This window comes from Mustela nivalis, assembly GCF_964662115.1.
Source record: "Mustela nivalis genome assembly, chromosome: 18".
Lineage (NCBI taxonomy): Eukaryota > Metazoa > Chordata > Mammalia > Carnivora > Mustelidae > Mustela > Mustela nivalis.
Window position 1 is genome coordinate 29,163,981 of NC_139037.1, and position 21,051 is coordinate 29,185,031.

General features: G+C 42.6%; 1 protein-coding gene across 6 annotated transcripts in view; it reads right to left on the reverse strand.

Moving 5' to 3' along the window:
* Window positions 1–21,051, reverse strand: part of FTO (FTO alpha-ketoglutarate dependent dioxygenase) — a 374,055-nt gene that overhangs the window by 240,151 nt on the left and 112,853 nt on the right. For all 6 annotated transcript variants that reach the window (XM_082712132.1, XM_082712136.1, XM_082712134.1 and 3 more), the window contains one exon: window positions 11,292–11,919. In XM_082712132.1, coding sequence (XP_082568258.1) covers window positions 11,292–11,919 — 628 coding nt within the window. The remainder of the gene's footprint in view (window positions 1–11,291; window positions 11,920–21,051) is intronic.

Consider the following 21,051-nt stretch of genomic DNA (forward strand, 5'->3'; position numbering starts at 1 on the left):
ATTTAAAAAAAAAAAAACAACCCTGCAAATTAAATCAAATAACATAATAAAGCATGAATCTGTTCATTTAGCATAGGTTTTTACAGTAAAGAAGTTTAGGGAGCCTGGGTGGCTCAGTTGGGTAAGCGACTGCCTTCGGCTCAGGTCATGGTCCTGGAGGCCCCGGATCAGGTCCCGCATCAGGCTCCCTACTCAGCAGGGAGTCTGCTTCTCCCACTGACCTCTCTCCTCTCATTCTCTCTCTCTCTCTCTCTCTCTCTCTCAAATAAATAATAATTAAAAAAAAAAAATCTTAAAAAAAGAAGTAAAGAAGTTTAGAGGAGAGACATGTTTAGTGAAGTTCCAAATGGGTCGAACAGAATTCTTTGAGAAGATCAAATTTGAAAGCCAAGTGCGGTCTAGATTTCCAAAGGGTAGAGTAAGGAATGCTGAAGGAAGCCAAGAAGATGTAAAGCTCCCTGTAACACATGGGCAAGGAAGCATGTTTCACCCAGGGTGTATAATATTCAGGTCATCCACATAAACCAAAAGTACAAGCACCCCAGATGGTCCATCTCCATATATGGAATTCCTAAATCAGAACATGTCACTCTACAATAACTATGCATAAGGGTCAAAGGCAATAAAAGAAGCGGGGAGAGGAAGAAAGCCCCTTTATAATTATTAATTCACATTACTTTGCACAGGTATGGTGGAAAAAAGAAAAACACAACAGACCAGTGTTCCGGGAAATTCAGGGAAGGAACACTACTAAATGACCTTTAAGGACACATCCAACTTTGGATATTCTTCAGTTCCTTAAGATAGAATCTGAAATCTGATATTGCCACAGGGTGCCTGGGTGGCACAATGAGTTAAGTGTCCAACTCCCGGTTTCAGCTCAGGTCATGATCTCCAGACCTGCATCCCTGCATCGGGCTCCACACTCAGAAGGGAGTCTGCCTGAGTTTCTCTCTCCCTCTCACTTTGCCCCTACCACTCTCAATTCTGCTTTCTCTCTCTCTAAAATAATATATAACCTTTAAAATCTGATACTGCCATTTTAAAAGAATCTTACCCTTTTTTTTCCTGTTCGTTATTTCTGATCCATTTTCTCAAGCATTCTTTAGTTAGGAAAAACTTTTAGCAAGTTTTCTTTAAGAATAAAGTCCTACAGTAAAAAGTCTAAAGCCACTTTTCTCCACTAATCCCAAAAACATTTAAAGGAGAACCCTCTAGAACAGGAATGATAAATACCTTACATATCAGAGGACACAACTAACTCACTGGTCATGGCTTTTGTGAGCCCTGGTACAGAATTATCCGGAATTCTCTAAGCTCAAAAGAGAGAGTGGTATAATCAATTACTGATATCTGTCATTGGCTCTAGAAGGGGGAGTTAGGCACCAGCAAAACTAAATATTTGCCATTCGCATCTGATGACATTCTCTAGGCATGTCTTACTTATAATACACTTATGCCTGAAAATTCTGGAATTTGCAAAACTAGATCTTAACAACCAGAAAAGAGCCGGCAAAAGGTATACAACTTGACCTGCTCTACGTTTTCTTAACAAAACTAAGTTAGCTGTCAACGGAGAGAAGCTCTTTGCATAAAAATACAAAGGTCAAGCTACTCTTGAATTACAAGATCTGGTATCGCTGAGCCAGTGCAGAGCTAATAAACAGCTGTCCCTTGTAGATGAGGCAAGTGCTCTCTGAGAGCGTCTGTCCCCGTCGGCCATTTCCCCGCATTGGCCGTACCTCCTGGCCCCTACAGGCATTTACATCTATGAACTTTGTTCCAGCCCACAGGGAAACTGGGCCTCTTCACCTGCTTACACAAAGTACCTGGAAGACAGTCAGGCCCATTCATTTACACACTGTCCAAGGCCGAGCAGCTAAGACACAGATCATAGAGCCCACAAGGTCGAAAATATTCATCATCTGGCCAGCCCCTTACTCAGAAAACCTTTGCCCAGCCCTGCTCTAGAATCCCAATATTGTCATTTGATAGAAATGTCTACTGCACGTATCAGCAAGGAAGCCAGGCTGAATAAAATAATGATGCCAGGTGACTAATACTAGCATACAACATAATAAAGTCATTAATGCTAAGTTATTTGATAAGCAGATCAACTTAGCAAAAGAATACAGCTCTGCCAAATCGGGTGTTTATATTTGTGATACCCTAGGGCTTTCGGTGGGTTCCTTCTGGAGATTCCTACTGACAATGGAGGTAGCAAGTAGCACCAGGAAGAATAGAAATTTTTTTTTTTTTTTAAAGATTCCATTCACCCACTTGACAGAGATCACAAGTAGGCAGAGAGAGAGGAAGGGAAGCAGGCCCCCCGCCAAGCAGAGAGCCCAACACGGGACTAAATCCCAGGACCCTGAAATCATAACCCGAGCCAAAGGCAGCAGCTAAACCCACTGAACCACCCAGGCGCCCCAAGAATAGAAATATTTTAAGACAGTTTTTCATATGTCTCTCTCTCTCTGGTGAAACCAACTATGAACTTTAAAAACAGTTTCTAAATGACAATGACGAGGAAGCTGTTGTGGTTTCCAGCGAGCATGGCTGGTGGGCTGGTTGACAACTTTCCCCTCTATCTCCCACCAAACCCCTCGGCCCAATATGGCACCAGTAAAGTCTGGAACGACAGAGATGGTAATTGCAATCAGTGTTTCCTGATGCCGCCCATAAATCCAGCACCTTTGAAATGTGCTCATTAAAATAAGGTTTTCTTGAGGGTTTGTTTCCCTCTTGGGCTGGGTACGAAGAAGGGAGGGAAGCTGTTCATCTGATAAATTTTTTATTGCATAAGTAGAGTGTTGCTCACTTTCTCAATAAAATCAACTTGTAATTATCTAGAGCAACTGCAGTTGATTACTCTTGCCTCGTGTAATTCTGGAAACAAGCAGAGGCAAGAGGCTCCTACTTGCCTTTAAACCTCAGTAACACGGAAAGGACTGTGAGTGTCTCAGGTGTGCCTGATGCATTTCTAGTTCCCACTAACTAAACTGCTAAAGAAGTGAAAGATGTGACAAAATACAAAAGAATGCCGAATTTAAATGCCCAGTTTAAAACACCAACTCCCCCACCCCGATTTCTTTATGTTAGTTTTTGAAGAACAATTAATTCCCATTTGGGAAAAGATAAATGCTATCCAGTATTTTGTTTGTATTTTTTAAGCTGTATGCAACCACTGTCGTATAGGAAACGAAGACAGAAACCTGAGCATGAAGGAAGAGATGACAGTTCCAGTCAAATAAAATACAGTGCTTAAAATTTTGTCCCCTGTTTAATAACATATCCCATCAATACTGTATGTCAATAATTCCCCTGATGTGTAAATATATGTTCATTGTCACTACACATTAATAGCCCAGTTTCCTATTCCCTATTCCCTTGGCCAAATGCTAAGATTTCTAAGACTCTGGCCTCAGCAATTCTATTCTGTTTCCTGAACCCCATACCCAGAAGGGCTTCAGCAGCAGGTCCCTTCCTATCTACATCCCAGATCTTGAGGCAGGAGAAACCCAGAAGTTGCAGCTAGTCAGCTGGTATACAAAACCTCATGATGCTTTCTCTGGGTCCTATGCTAGTCTGTGATAATCCAGGATCTGGGACAGAGAATCTGTTTTGAAAAAAGGTAAACAGTCAGAAGGGAAAAGGAGAAGGTGTGAGGTTGGGAAGATACCTTCGGTGGGGGGGGGGGGGGGCCTAATGGGTGTAAAAGAACATAATTAATTCTTTAGAGTTGCAAGTGTATCATGTGAATGACATACTATGTCATACATGACATACATGTCATGCAAAAGACGAGGCTGGCGGGGTGGGGAGGCAGAAGCCAGGACACTTTGCGAACCACAGTCAGGAATTTAGACTGAGGGCAATGACAGACGTGAAAAACATTTTCATAGGTCAGATCCTATGATCCAGTTTTTCAGAGTGATCCCTCTGGAAGGCAGACACTTCTGTGTGCAGACCTTGCATAATTTTTCTGGACAGTTTTCCAAAGCAAATGGCGTAAGCCAGAGAACATTTAGGAAAGACTCCTGAAGGGCATGTCCCTAAGAAAAGAAGGGTTCGCCAAGGAGAAGCTGTCCTGGGAGATTTCAACAACTTCACCACGCTTTCCTTGATGGGTTGGGAAGAACAAGCAGTCAAGGCCTGCTGCAGACTTAGAGCAAATTCCCTCCCAGTCATTGAGGTATGAATGAATGGTCTCAAGAAATGAATTCAGAGACGTTTGAAGTTGGGGGGGGCTACCTAATCAGTCGCAGTTCATAGTCTATAAGAAGAAGCTGGATGCTGCTCTCAGATGTCTCGAAACAAGCAATTCAGGTCAAACATAGTCCCTTGACACAAAGAGATTATAAAATTAATCATAAATGTTCTGGGATTTCAAGAGAAATGTTGCAAACTCTTTCCCAAAAAGTCTAAAGCCTTTCAACACGATGTCTGGCTCTTTCAGCTTTCAGATTAAGCATTAGGAAAAAAAAAAAAAAAAAGATATATTCACATACATAGGAGAACCTTATTATATCACGTTTCATGGACTTGGGAGGAAAAAGCAAAAGTGATAAAAGGAGAGAAAAATTGTTCTGGGGGCTCTTGGCTAAAGCTTCAAAACCATTACATTATCTGAAGTAAAACATGAAATGAAAAAAAGGAGCAAAGTTACTTGTCAAATAATACATTCTCCAAACAAGATCTTCTAACAATAGAGCTTGTAACTCTTTGGGCAGCCTCAGGAAAGGACAGGGTGGTAGAGATTTACAAGAAAACATCACATTGTAAATAATGTAAAAAGGTAGAATCAAACTAGATTAATCAAAAAAGGATAATTATTTGTTCATCTAGCTTCAGGCAAAGCTTTACCCAGAGTTCAAGGCACCTGTCCAACACCCAGCTTTTGTCCTTCTCAAAGGTCATAAAAAAGAAAAGGTGTGGCCACAACAGCTGGGGGTAGGCATTTAGGGGCCGGGAGAAATTTGCTTGCCCCAAGGGAGGAAGGCAATAGCTCAAGAAGGGCTATGAAGGGAAAGAAACTTGAAACTGACCACACTACTAACTGTTGAAATGAGGTCCACTTTCGGAAGCCAGTGAGACCTCTGGGCTTCCTATTAAATGAGCCGATTCTTTATCTTTTTAAATTAAGCCTGTTTAGCCCAGGTATCTGCTATTTGCAATCAAAAGAATCCTAATTCTAAACATTAGGTATCGTAGTTGCAGAAATCAGTTATTGGACAGTGGCAAGAACATAGATAAATAGCATAAGCCACTCAAAACTAAAAATACTGACTTTAGGCAAAAAATACTCTTCTACCATTATATGCACATACAAAGAAGGATACAAACCACACCTTCAAGGAGCTTACAATTCCAATTCATAATTTAAATATGGACAAAACTAATGTTTGGCCTCAGAAGCCAGGACAGTAGTTACTGCTGGGGGAAAAAATACACTGGAAAGAAGCATATCTGGGGTGCTAACATAAATGATGTCATTCAGTAATACAGGATTCAATTGCCCAATTAATGTCCTAGATAATAAAGCTTATTCCACTCCAGTCTGTCCTCATCTCTTACTCATCACACAAATACATCGTTAAAAATTCAGCCATTCTTGGGTAAAATATTTTCAAATCACACATCTGTTCAGAGATTGAATGCCTACAATATACAAAGAACTCCAAAAGTTCAACAACTGAAAAAACAACACAATTCAAAAATGGGCAAAAAACTTGAAGAGACAAGGGCGCCTAGGTGGTGCAGTTGGTTCAGTGTCTGACTTTTGGTTTCCGCTCAGGTTGTGTTCGTGGGATCGAGCCCCATCGGGCTCCACGCTCAGCACAGAGTCTGCTTGGGACTCTCTCTCCCTCCAACCCTCCTCCCCCGAAAATGAATAAATAAATAAATATATACATCTTTAAAAACAAAGAAACAAACAAAACTTGCAGAGACATTTCTCCAAAGAAGATACATGAATGGCCAATGAGCACATGAAACAAAGCTCAACATCATTAATCAGTAGCGATCAACCAAGGGGCAGGATGAAACTACAGGGGATAATTGATATACGTTCACTGTCTTGATCGTGGTCATGGTTTCACAGGTGTGTTAAAACTCAGGAAACTGGGACGCCTGGGTGGCTCAGTTGGTTAAGCAGCTGCCTTCAGCTCAGGTCATGATCCCAGCATCTTGGGATCGAGTCCCATATCAGGCACCTTGCTCGGCGGGGAGCCTGCTTCTCCCTCTGCCTCTGCCTGCCATTCTGTCTGCCTGTGCTCGCTCTCTCCCCCTCTCTCTCTCTGATAAATAAATAAAATCTTAAAAAATAAAAAATAAATAAATAAAACTCAGGAAACTAAACTTTAAATATGTACCGTTTGCTGTACGTAAGTTATACCACAATAAAACTACTGAGGGAGCGGGAAGGAAATCAGCCTTCCCTTGACAACTGGGAGATGGCACTGGAGGTCTTCTTTTCTGACCAGCACTGAACACTGTTCAGCAGTGAAAAGATGGGTAACATCGCGCAAACATTCCTCATCACCTCTGCCTCTTCTAATCTGGCCCCCCTTCTCTGGATGACGGCAATCGCCTCTTTCTCCTACTGCCAGCGCTGCCTCCCTCCTTCTACTCAAAACCACAATGGCTCCTATTTCATGCCATGGCACAGACAAGCCCAGTACTTGTGTTACAGTACTACTTCTGTAATAGCTTCCGCCCACTCTGCACCCTTAGTCGTTCCTCTCCGTCTTCACTGCTGTTACTCCCCCTCTTCTCACTCAATTCTATCCCTGCTTGCTGCTTCTGAAATATCTCAACATCCCGTTCCATCTCTGGGCCTTCCATATTCCCTCTACCCAGGCTGGTCTCCTCCCGCTCACTCTCTCCTTCCAGGCTTAGCTCAAACGTGACCTTCATAAGGAAGCCTACTCTCCTACTTAAAACTGTACACCCGTGCCTCCCCCTCGTTTACAACCTTCTTGTTCATTTGTGTTCTCTCTCCTTGCTAAAACATAAGCTCTGTGAGGGCAGGGATTTTTGCTGGTGGCTATAAGCTCAGCATCTTGAAGAGTGCTTGCCAAACAGCAGATGCTTACTCTTCAATGCATAAATACTTCCACAGGGATTAAATGTGACTTAGACCACCAAACGAGTTTTACTGAACAATGTAAGTGACTTCACAAATAACGAACAGGGACGCCTGGGTGGCTCAGTCGGTTGGGCATCCAACTGCTGATTTCAGTTCAGGTCATGATCTCGGGGTTATGAGCCCCGAGTCAGTCGGGCTCCACATTGTAGTGGAAAGTCTGGCTTGAGATTTTCTCTCTCTATCCCTCTCCCTCGGCCCCTCCCGACTTTGCTTTCTAAAATAAATAAATAAATCTTAAAAAATACAAAACAAAAAGAACAGCACATGGCATGATACAATGAAGCAAAGTCAAACGAGCTTTGAGACCTCAGACAAGGATGCCGGGAATCATGGGAAAACATTAAATATCACAGCATTTTTTAAAAAAAAATTACGAATGCTCCCAAACTCCTAGCTGCAGTTACCGTCTAACCTTCCAGGCTGTCAAAGATGACCTAAGGAAGATGAAGCTACTCATTTCAAAGTAAAGTACGGTAACGAATTTTTTGCCTTAAATGAATTCGACTTTTCCTGAGTCAAAGACATGAAATGGGAGTCCTAGAATCCAAGAAAATTATTACGAAGCCCCTGCTTTCAGCAGGATCAGAGAACCGCGTACTCACAACCATGGACTGGCCGCTCTCCCTTTTCCTCCTTCCACCCTCCCTGGGAAATCTGGGAAACGATACGAAGAATCTGCAATACGTGGCCCTAGTGAAAATTCTTAAGAATTGCTTTTCCTAGAAAGACAATGTTGCAGAAAGCGTTTCCTTCCAAATGTACAAAAAACAGTAACCAGTAATTATTTACCTGGTCCTTTTGAAGGTATTCAAGTCAGAGAATAAGGTGTAGGACTACATTAAACAAGGAGTTGTTCATGTCTTCTCTGATAGAATTTGTGCACACGTGTGTGTATATGTTTGGGGTTTTTTGGTTTTTAAGATCTGAGAGTAACAAGCATTGCCAGCAAAGCCAGCACTGGAAAATCAAATACTCTGCCAATTTACACACGATTCCCTGAAGCCATTCCTGATTAAATGTTGTACCATTTCAATCTTCTTACTGGGGATATCTATTAACTAGCTTTGCTTGTGAAGCCAATGAATTTAGTATATAATTACACGTATCCTATACAAATTACTTCTCAATGACCTCTACTCACAGAAATAAACCAAAGAGGGATGACTGGCTCATTATAAATCTACAGAAAGATTTCAATGGGAAAAGGTATTGAGAGCAAAGTCCTGAAGGATCTTAAGCTTCACCTGAATTTAATTTCAGCAGGAAGTAATCTCGTCTGTTCTGAACTCCCAATGCATTTTACGTGAACTCCTGTGGCGTGTCACACTTCCTTGTCCCTAGGGAACTCCGTGACCTTGGACACGTCACTGCCGTTCTCCCTGCCGGAGTGTCTTCATCTATAAAATGAGATGCTCGAACAAGATGATTTCCAAAAAGTCTCTTTCCAGGTCCCACATTTCCTGATGGCTCAATTACAACCACAGGAGCACACTTTACCTGTCCTTTCAAGGCAAGAAGGGCATTCGGTTTACCTCGGGAGCCTCCCTACTGTCTAGAACAGCCAACTGAACTTCCCTCAGCAATTGCTTGGCAAACATGTTCAGAGACTCAGAAAACAGTACCGTGGTCTGAAATTCCCATTCTCTTTGCCAGCTTTAAGCCGTTCCTAAGCCCGACCATAATTTTAAACCCATATGGCTCTCTTCGAGGTTACCTTTACCATACCTCTGGCAGGATTACAAGGAGGCTAGGGAGGTAAACCTATCACTTGTCAAAAAGTTTCAAGGCACTTGCTTTGGAAATTATCTGACTCAATGTCACACACACAACTGGAGACCCAGAAAGAGGTTCCATTTCACAGAATAAGCTTATCTAATGCATTCCAACCCCGAGAGCATGTGTAGGAAGCTACAAGCAGATGTTGCAGGGGGAGAGAAGAGAGGTGGCAGGCAGAGGGCAGAGAATACTCGACCTGCTACAGCGAGAGCAAGGAGAACATTCCCCTCAACTTTCCAGAAGTGGGTATTTTAAAAACCCAAATGCCAGTGGGAGCCATGCTGCAAGAATAGGAAAATCTGCTCATAAGGCAGTTAGCCTTCACTGTTAGAACTCTGAAGCCAGAATGTCTGGGTTCGAATCCCACCTCTGCTGATTACTAACTACATACCCATGGAAAAGTTAATCAGCCCTTTGTGCCTCAGTGCTCTCATCTGTAAAATGAGGAAATAGCAGTAGTGATGGACAGGGCTGTTATAAAAAGAAAGCAGGTTAATACGTGTAAATGCTTATATCAACACCCCGCACAGAATAAGTGCTCAATAAATGAGACCCCCCCCCCCAGCACTGCACTTACTATTATTAGATAGAGTTCTGGGATTCTCTGGGATTTGTTCTAAGAGAACAAAGGAATCCTGCTGCTCTTATGGATTCTAATTCCTCAGTTCCTCCTCCAGATGACAGTTGCAAGGATAAACTTTTATGTGTTTATGTATACTTGTATACTTTATCAGTCCTAACTACTCCCCACCACAGAAAGCATTCATTCAAAATTTAAATTCCTTTCTGAACGATATTCTAGGTTTCAAAAAAGACTCGATCACCCACGCTCTGGGAGTACAAAAGGACTATTAAACTGTAGGGCTGAGAGGAGGTGGGAGCACAAAGACATCTTTGTCATGGTTTGAGCTATCACATACCACGGCCTCAACGGCCTTGGCTTCAGAGAGCTGCCTCCTTCAGAAGGAAACTAACAAACGGGATCCATTGTTCCTTCCCACCAGAGTTCTTGGATGTGATCGTTCTTAAATCCCTGGCAACGCCTTAGTAAAGATCAGAGGATCTCAGTTCTTTCCATTAGGACAGCATCAAATCCCCTTCAAGCAATTTTCTCAGGTCAGCATCATTATTTGAGGTGCCAGGGAAACTGGCGAAATCTCCAACTGCTAAACTAGTTCCTTGTTCCGGGCTGAAGACGTGAGGTAAAGCTAGAAGATATTTTAGCTGTCCTGAGGAAATGTCGGAGGTGGGGAAATGGGAAGAAATGTAAAGAGAATCATGAAAACTTCTTTTTAAAACCCCTTTCATAAAGCAGTCATTTTCATAAACAAAAAGCATACAAAGCGATAATGACCTCCAATTAAAAAACCGTTTTTCGGAAGGCACAGACCCTCCAAAGCTCCAGTTCGTTCCCTGATGGGATGTCTAGAACTCTGGTTTTCCAAGCATCTTTCAATAAACAGGTAGAAGAGATAAAGAGACAACAAAGCTAATATTGGTGTCTTGTATTTCTTTGTCAAATGATCAGGCAAAGAACAAAGTCAGCAACGGTCATGCGCGCCCTGGATTGGCTCAACCGTCTCTTTATACCCCGGGGCTGAAAAACAATGGAGACCCTAAACACACAGAAATGGAACAAAAGACGGAGAAAAGTTCCAGGACGCCACAAAAAAGGTAGCCTCTGATCTCTGTTCCAAGGGGGCCAAATTTCAGAAACTTCAAGAACAAGTTAACCCACAGCACCTCTTTTAGGTCTAAAACTGCAGAGCTGATTTGGGGGGGGGGGGCGTTTCTTAAAAACAGGCAACTGTCTGCTTACAGAACCCACTTCGACTGTTTCTGACAAGGAAGGACAGTAGTCAAATCTCTGTGAAGCCAAGAACAAGTCCGTATTTGACAAATCCCTCCCATCAAGACAGTGATGTCAACCACAATAGAGTATTTTGGCAAGGCTGGAAATGTGCACCTGTGGGAACCTGGAAAGATTTGACAGATTTTTTGTTTTCCCAGCCCTTTATCAGCAAGTTAATTATAGCAACTGTACAGTGTACGCCGAGCTGTACGGAGAGGCAGTTGGCTGTGTGAAACCAAGACGTGGCTCTCCCGGGCAATGAGAAAGATGAAGTGACAGCAGTGCTTACACTCGGAAATATTCGATGGGAGCCCAGTGTGGCAATGAGCGAGGTAAGAGCGCTAGATGAGAAAGACGTGCACTCTGCAGATACCTGGGGGTGGCAAACTGAGAAAGGACACGCGACACCCTTGCACGTGTACACACACTCTCACACACGCACACACACGTGCACACACACACACACATGCCTCTGGAGCCTCGAGGGCTGCGTGTCCCCGGAGCGCACTGTACCTTCTTCGCAGCTATAGCTGTACACGGCCACCGCTGAGCGTTCTACCAGATTCTCGTCGTGGTGCCAGCTCACGGCCATCTTCCCCATGCCGAAGTAAGGCTCCTCCTTCAGGTAGGGCATTTTCTGGGGATCCATGAAATTCAACAAAGTGACATTGTAGGCGGCTCTGTTCTTCATGTCCAGCTCATCCTGCCCGTCAAAGGACCCCATCCCGACCCTGGGGAAGTCTGGACCTATGCACACGGGCACGGCATCGATGTTGGCTTTCTCCTTGCACGCGAGTTCTTCCAAAGCCTGGACCGTCTCTGTCTGCAGGTAGTCGTTGAGCTTGAGGAAGGTCTGACAGGCGGCCCCGATGCCCGGCTCGTCGTACTTGGGGCTTGTGCCCTTCACCGGCCAGGGCACCGTGAACAGCCTGGTGTTGAGGTACTTGTAGGTGTAGCCAGGGTTGCCGATGAGGATGCGCGACACGGGCGTGAGCAGATCTTTGCCCTGGATCCTGACCAGGTCCCGAAAGAAGCAGCCGTGCTTGTGCAGCGTGAGGAAGGCTTCCTGTACCTCCTTGTGAAGCTCCTCGGGGACGCTGCCCGCCTCGCGGAGAATCAGTTTCGGGTACTTCAGCTGCCACTGAAACAAAACCGAAGCAAGAAGAGGGGTTCAGGGGCGCCTGGGTGGCTGAGTGGGTGAAAGCCTCTGCCTTCAGCTCAGGTCATGCCCGTATCGGGCTCTATACTTGGGGGGAGCCTGCTTCCCCCTCTCTCTCTGCCTGCCTCTCTGCCTAACTATGATCTCTGTCAGTCAAATAAATAAATAAAATCTTAAGAAAAAAATAAAAAGAGGGGCTCATGGAGCGCTGGGAGTTTATCATTTCCAGAACTGTGATGCTCTGTCAGCATTTCGGAGGGGAGAAAAACAAACAAACAAACAAACAACCGGCAGGTAACATTTCTGAACAGGACCCGTATCTCTCCAGCCTCACATGTTAGGTCATGTGACACAAAGGCCATTGACCATGCGGTCAAGATTTTCAAGTGCCAGCTCAAGGGATTCATCTTTACTATAAACAATATAATAATCATTTGTGCTCTGATCTGCCCGGCAGATTACTAGAGCAATCCGTCTACAGCCACTTCTCCCTGCCATCAGTCTTCCAAACGCTGGCCCTCCAGACACCCCAATTTTACTAATTAATGGCTTACTGCCTATTTATTAAGTGCTTACTAAGGGCCTGGTATTATTCTAACTGATTTAGACACATGGACTCATTTGCCGCTCACAGCCTTGTGTGGTGGTACTGTTACTGTCTCCGGTTGCTACAGGAGAATCTGGAAGCACGGAGACATTGTAAACACTTGCCCAAAGTCTAGTGTTGGTACCCAGTGAAACTGGGCTTTGAAGCCTCTGGGCTTGAGTCTGGTTCCAGGGCGGGAGTTCTGAACCACAAGATCGCCCTGCCTCCCAATCAACAACGAACTTCTATCTCCTCTGATACTTTCCCTGAAGGAGAAGTCACTTCTCATTGGGAATTAGTTACCAAGTCCCATGAACACTAGAGCGTGGAGAATTTTGCTTACAACGATAATACGAGTGCCCAGAATGTATTCAGTAAATGTTGAATGAATGAGTGCATAAAGGAGGTGGTCCACTGCGATTGAGAAAGCTGTGATCATTCTATTGGTGTCACTGGAGGAGAATACTGTCAGATGGTCCCTCCTCTAATATGGAAACACAGATTTCTTGCCAAAGTGGCAATAAATTCTTCATTACCTGTTCAGCCACCACTTCTGTCCCCTAGGACTTATGAACGGGTGACAAGCCAGAGTTCCCTGATTCTGCACAATGAAATGGACTTTTTTTTTTTTTTAACCAAAGCACAGGATTTTACCTTTTACCCTTGTAAAGTTTAATCTGATCGGTACCTCCACAGTCCTGTACAGCCCACCATTTTTTAAGACTCGTTCCTTCTATATCTTCATTCAATGATTACCGTTTATATGATAAACAAGGCAAGACTATTTATTCCTCCATACATTTTTTTTCCATTCAATGTATGTCTCCAGAGCACCCACCAAACATGAGACAGAGATAAGGTTCCTGCCCTCACAGAGCCTTCTACCAGATCAGGTAATAAATAAGGAAAAGCGATCTCAAATTGCATTAAGTACTAGGACAGAAACAAACCAGCGGGAAATATGTCACAGATGAGGGAAGACTCTCTAAGGACTTGGCATTTAAGCTGGGATCTTCAGGAAAAGGAGGTGCTAGCCATGTGACAAGCTGGGGAGAAAGTTTCCTGGGGAAGGGACCAAAAACCACAAAGGGGCTGAGGAGGGAGACCAGACTGTTCTAGAAACATAAAGAAGGCCTGTTTTACTAGAGCAAAAGAGCCAAAGGCAGAGTGACACGTAGTGAGGTTGAAGGGAAGGCAGAGCTGGACCACACAGAGCCTGGCAGGTCAAAGCAGGGAATCGGGATTTGACTCGAAGTGTGCCACAGAAACCAAGGGGAGAAGAGTAATTCGATTTACATTTTATAAAAATCACTCTTAAGTTACAATACCGGGCACAGACTGGAAAGAGCCAAATGTGAAAGCAAAAATCCTGTCAGGTGCTATTAGAATCTCTGAGAAGAAAAGCGACAATGGTCCATATCTGAGACAGAGATAAATGGAAAGGTGAAATACGTATTTTATAGGCAGAGCACAGGCAGTGCTTAACCGCTTAACTTGAGTGCTTCACTCAACGTGAAGGCAAAGAAAAGAAAGCAGTTCCGGATGACTCTCAGGTTTCTGGATTTAATAACTGAATAAACAGCTTACCTTTTTTTTTTTTTTTTTTTTTTGAGATTTATCTATCTATTGGAGAGAGAGAGAGAATGTGTGGATGCACAAGGAGGAGGGGCAGAGGGTGAGGGTCTCAAGCAAACTCCATGCTAAGTGCAGAGCCCGAGATCATGACCCGAGCTGAAACCAAGAGCTGGACACTTAACCAACTGCGCCACCCAAGCACTCCTCCATTTTTTTTAAATAAGAAAGACTAGGATAGGGGTGCCTGGGTGGCTCAGTGGGTTAAGCCACTGCCTTCGGCTCGGGTCATGATCTCAGGGTCCTGGGATCGAGTCCCGCATCGGGCTCTCTGCTCGGCAGGGAGCCTGCTTCCCTCTCTCTCTCTCTCTGCCTGCCTCTCTGTCTACTTGTGATTTCTCTCTGTCAAGTAAATAAATAAAATCTTAAAAAAAAAAAGAAAGACTAGGATAAAACAGGGCTGCTAGTGGAAGAACTGGAAGGAATGAGGAGCTCCATTTTGGAGCTGTAACCATTAAAATACCTACGAAATCTTCAGGTGGAAGCACAGGGGGAGGTGAAGGGGGCACTGCACAGACACACCTGGAAATCCAGGTGGCAGGTGTCAGCACACCTGTGGGTTTGTATGTTTTTGTTTTTGAAAGATTTTATTTATTTATTTATTTGATGGAGAGAGAGATGACAAGCAGGCAGAGAGGCAGGCAGAAGGGGGAGCCCAACGAGGGGGGCAAAGAGTCTCCCTGCTGAACAGAGAGCCCGATGTGAGGCTCAATCCCAGGACCCTGAGATCGTGACCTGAGCCGGAGGCAGAGGCTTAACACACTGAGCCACCCAAGCGCCCCACACAGCTGTGGTTTTTAAAGACCTAAAAATGAATGGGCCCTCCCAGGGAAACCGTGTGAACCCAGAAGGGGGCCGACGGCCATTTCCTGAGTCACAGAGGAAAGGAGCAAAGAGATCTCTGAGGGAGAAAACTAGGAGAGTACTAATGCAGGAGTCAAAAGACAGGGGCACTTCAAGAAGGATGGAGTAGGCGACCGCCCCTGGGAGGCCACGTGAGATGAGGACAGACACGCTCCCCGAGATGTGGCAGCGTGGACATCACTGATGACCATGACAAGAGCCATTTCAGCAGAGTGGGGGCGATGAGAGTCTCAGATGAGAGTCAGCTGCAGACGGCATGACAGAGCAGCAGCAGAGGCGCCGTGTTCTGAATGTCTGTCTCGGGCGTCACGCTCCAAAGGGGAACAGAAAAACGCAGCTGTCGATGAAGGCCGATACCGGATTGGGGGACCATCTTCAGCGCTGGAAGATGGGGGTGGGGGACACAACAGAGCCTGCCAGGATATTCTTGGGAAGAGGAGGATGCTGTAGGACAACGGGGTCATGAACTACAGGAGCAAAGTCCTTGAGCGGCCAAAGCAGGAGTCTCCCAAGGCAAGTATGTGAATAAATCATGTGGGGTTCGTGTGACCACCCACCAGAGGTGGTGGGGAGAAGATAGCAGAACTGTTTTGTTTTTAACCTAAAGAAAAAAAAAATCAAGCTTTACTAAAATAAGTGTACATATATGTGCGATATATACACACACATACACACATTTAATATATACAGACAAATACACATGTCAATTATAAAATAGACACAAGGAAACAGATAATACATCTATTTTATGGAGAACTATTGGTAGAGTGCTGGAGTCACTTCATATCCCCTTGGGAAACCTGCTGTGTACATTTCTTCCCATCTACATTCAGTGATGTGAAGACGGTAGCCTGAAATCGGCCATGGAGAAGTATTTACATCACAGACATCAGGAAACACTCAAAATCGAGGCTGGTTTATTTTTTCCCAAACAGCCCATTTTTAAACACTTAGTAGGACACCACTGTATACGCTTCACATTTGTTACTGACAGGACTATATGATCAAAACCCATTTGGATCAGAAGAAAGATATTTCCTACATTGGAATAAACTGGAAGGAGAGGGGTGGTTCAGCGGGTTAAGTAAGCCTCTGCCTTCAGCTCAGGTCATGATCTCAATCCTAGGATCGAGCCCCGCATGGGGCTCTCTGCTCAGCAGGGAGCCTGCTTCCCCCTCTCTCTCTGCCAGCCTCTCTGTCTACTTGTGATATCTCTCTGTAAAATAAATAAATAAAAATCTTTTTAAAAAATAAATAAATATAAATAAATAAATTAATTAACATCTAAATTCACAGAGGACTGTAAACTTGGTAATAGGCAAACAGGTAAAAGTTTCAGGGAGTTTTTAGAGGGATAGAGAGAGGAGCACTCCAATTTTTCCCAGTGAAAATGCAAAACAAATCACTAGCTAAGAATGTGTGCTGGTCACGTGAACTGCTTGCCAGACAGTTCTGGACTCCTCTGCCATCACTCAGCTTTTTGGACGCAATGTGGGGAATTACGCTTCCTAGCCCCCTCATGTTGGATGAAACATGTGACTATTTGTGTCCAGAAAAATGATGGCTATCGCTTCGTTGCCAGTACCACACCCTCTGAAACGCTCTTCTTGGCTAGTCACCAGCTGGTAGCTACATAGATCTCCAAGTTACTACTTTCATGGGTGGCGATTCTCTGCCAACCCACAAATGATATGTAGAATGAGGAAAAAATAGCGCAGGGGGAAGATTTGAGGGATGTCTGTTACTACAGCATTATCTAGCCCATTCTGCCTGCTCCAGAATGCAGGAAATAGAAAGGACGCGGGACATCTATGCACGCGGAAGAAAAATGAAGTCATCAAGGCTGCATATGGAAAAATGATCTTACTAGGAAAGCGCAGTAGGATTGCCTTGCTTCTCAGAGTGACTATCTAAGATGTGTGATCATAAATTTAAAGTGACAGAGAGGAGAGTTATGCGGCACACCACTATGAATGGCCATTGGGACTGTCAGGGAAGCATTTAGGATTTATAGCTTCTATACTCGTTTATCCCATTTGAAAAATAAAAAGAGAAATATCCTACTTCCTGTTTATGCCGCTCATGAAGAGAGCAATGTCATCTATTTAGCAGCAATGGAATATTCTGGAGCCATGAGCAGTAACTCTAATTCTATCACTAAACTGGTTATTCTCTGAGCAAGTCCCTGAGGCCTCAGCACACCTAAAGCACGTCTAACCGACGGCAGTGGTTAAGAAGAAAATGTCTCCATACTTCCTTAACAATTCTGGGGTTCTTTAAATAATCCTCAGTATAAAATATTAATGAAAAGTAAGATAATTCCCAAGAACTTTATTTGGGAACGCACTCCCTCTGGGACTGAAAGGAGGAAGACTGGAGATAATACAGATAGACACACACACGCACGCACACACACACACACACACTCCTACACACAGCTTACAGCCATCATTCCCTATACAGAGGGGCAGGAGACTGTGGAAGATGGATTTAACACAGGGGAATAACAACTCGAAGGACCTGGGAAATTCACATAGCCGTATGAGCATCACACATGTAAATACCTTGACATTAAAAAGAACATTCTAAAAATAAAACAATAATAATGACATGGGAAAGTATCCCCGCCCTCCCCGTTTTTTTTTAACTGATTTTTCAAGTGCCTTCCCCTCTGACCACAAGGGCCTCTTTTCCCACAGGCCTCAAGAGGCCAGCATTCAGCACCTCTCCTTTCAGGACAGGCTCTTCCTCCCAAATCTATACCTGCCAGGCCCTTCTCATCCTCCAGGCCGCTTTCTCAAAGAATCCTTCCCTGCACTGCCCTCCTCAAATACGTATCCCCCATTATCATGCATCACACACGTCTCATTTCTCTTTCACAGCACTTCTCAATCTGTAAGTACATATTTCTTTGAACTATTATTTGTTTAATCATCTGTCCCACAAGACTGAATCTCCCAGAAGGAGGACATGGTAGCAATTTTATTCTTCAATATATCCCCAAGCCCTTGGCTGGCCCAAATATAAATGCTCAGACTTGTTTTCTAAGAGTAAGAGAATAAAAAAGTATCTAAGATTGATAGAAAACAGATTAGTGAGGGTCAGGGCTGGGAATGGGAAAGAAAGCCAACAAATGCAAAAGAGGCAGGAGGGATCTTTTGGGGGTTTGGAAATATTCTAAAACTACTGCGGTGGTGGTTGCACAACTCTACAAATTTACCAAAAACTACTGAACTGTACAATCTTAAAAGCTGAATTTTATGGTATGTAAACTGTACATAAAGACAGCTCACCACTAAACTGTTTTTAAAAGATTGATACATTTGAATGTACAAAATTTTAAACTTTTGCATAAAAAGAATTATAAAATAAGAAGGCAAACACTAACTGGAAAAAACTATTTGCAATTTAGATGGCAAAAATGGTCTTAATATTCTTAATAGAGAACCTTTCCAAATTTAAATATATATATAAATAGATAAATATATATATGTATACACACACATATACATAATACATATCAATAGAGAAATTCACATAAATTAACGGAGAAGACTCCTAAATATAGAAAAAATGTACTCCACTGAAGTCAGGAAAAAATGTAAATTAACATAATTGGTATTAAATTGCATTTAATTTAGTCTGCCTATAAAATTTGCAAAAAATAAAATTTTATCATAGTAATACACATTGCTGGTGAGGCAAAATCAAATATTCTGATAGTCTACAATTAGGAATGCAAATTACTGCAACCTGGCTTACGGCTAGTTGGACAAAATTCACCAGAACCTAAGTATGCGCATATCTTTCAACCCAGTTATCCTACTTCTAAGAATTTATCACAGGGAAATAGAGAAATGTACCAAGATTACAAGGACATTCGTCATACTTTTTTTTATAATAATTAAGAGCTAAAAACCACAGAAATGTCCAACAGGGGATTAGAGGTAAAATGGTACATTCATGGGATGGAATACTAAAGTAACAAACTTTAGAAAAATTTATGCACTGTTCTGTGAAAAATGTAAATAACGAAGTACTACTAAACAAGAAATTAGTAACCAGATATTGAGACAACAGGATCTCAGCTTGAAGTGAAAACAAATTGCAGATAAATACAGAAAAGAAAACTGGGGGGGGAAATATGGTCATGAGTTTATAGTGGTTATCTCTGGGTGGCAAACTTGAGCATAATTTTAATTTTCTTTTTTAGCCATCTATGCATTTTTCAAATGTGCTGAAGTAAATATAAAAAGCTTTTTAAATTAGAAAATCAGGGGGGAAAAAAGAAAGAAAGTCAGGGAAAAGATGTTGCATTCAAAACTTCTTAATTTCCATTACATTTCTTTACATTTGCCAGGAGATTCTTTTCGATGACCCTGAATTTTCAAAATGTTTCAATATTAACTTCTGGTTCTAATTTAAATCTCATTTGTAATGCTGCTGAATGCTCTAGGAAATTATGATTTTAACACAAGAAATACAAATAATAAGAACTGGTGAATTTGGTCACTATCTCAAAAAAAAAAAAAAAAAAGAAAAGAAAAGAAAAGAAAATCCTCCATCCTAAATGCCCACTCTAATTATTTAGCAAGTAATTAGACTAATGCCTGATCCCTAAAAGTACCATGTAGTACTTCTTTAAAGAGAACTACAAGTAACTCTGGAAAAGAGCTGAACGTTAAATAATTGAATATTAATTCATTCTGGCAAACAAGTAAGTTCCCTTTCCATTTTAGACAGGTACATTTAAAACAGCAGATATCATACAAGAAATTGGAACGGCTGCTGGCAGATTTTCTAATATGTCAGAATTTTTTTGTTGTTGAATTCCATTCAAGTTTTGCCAAGTATAGAGTCACGCAATTGTATTAATAGTTGTCTGGTCACCTAATATATCTTTTGAGATCTACAAAAGGTTTCATGATCTAAATGAAGATTTTTAATAAGCAGTTGGAAAGGTATTTTAGATACAAACCACCAACACGCCAGGCCTTTCTCGATGGCCAAAACATGTGGAATGCTAGGTTTTCTGGAAAATAAGCTTTATTTTCCACCTATGTTAAGCCATTATATAAAAATTCTACTGCTTCTGCTCTCATATCAAGGGATGGTTCTGAAAGAATTTCACCATACAGAGAGGATAGACATGTTGCTAAATGGATGAGACCAGTTATACAGGACTCATCTAAATGAGACCAGTGGAACTCAACTCTCAGTAGAGTGAAATTAAATTTAAAATCTTCAACTGACTTGGGAAATGTACTTCATTTAAAAAGTGTTGTGAATGCTGTGAAGCCTGATGATTCATGGACCTGTACCTCTGAGGCAAATAATATATTATATGTTAATGTAAGTAAACAAAAAACAAACAAAGTGTTGTGATATCAAGGGACTCTATTTCTAGTCTGGCTGTTAATAGATTTCGCTGGTAAATGTATACATTAACAGTCATAACATTTTCTATACAATTTTCATTGTAACATGCTTATGTCTTGGTAGCCATCCCAAGACAAGTGGGCTGGATACATCTGGCCTAACCAGCCAACCTTTTGTTGCCTGATGCCAAGCTGTCTCCAAAGCAGGCTCTCCAGTCTGAGGTCACTCTACCCACCCTGCTACAGCTACCACAGCTGAGTCTTGGGATAACATGTAGTTTGCTACAAAGTGACCCACAGATATCTGCTCGTTCATTCACTCACTCAGCAGTTTTGTTTTGTTTTGTTTTGTTTTTTTAAAGTAGGCTTGATCCCCAGCATGGAGCCCAATGTGGGGGGGTTGAACTCATGACCCTGAGATCTAGACCGAAGCTGAAATCAAGAGTCCGGACACTTAACCGACTGAGCTCCGCAGGTGCCCCAATCCAGTGGTTCATTTTTTTGTTCATTTAAAATGTACTGAATATCTGTTCCCTACAAGATACTGCATTAAGTGCCATAAATACAATGTTTAAAAACAAGGTAGCTCCTGTTTCAAGGCATCTCATAATTTAACAGTACAAATAAAATTTAAAACCAGTAGCTAAAGAAAGA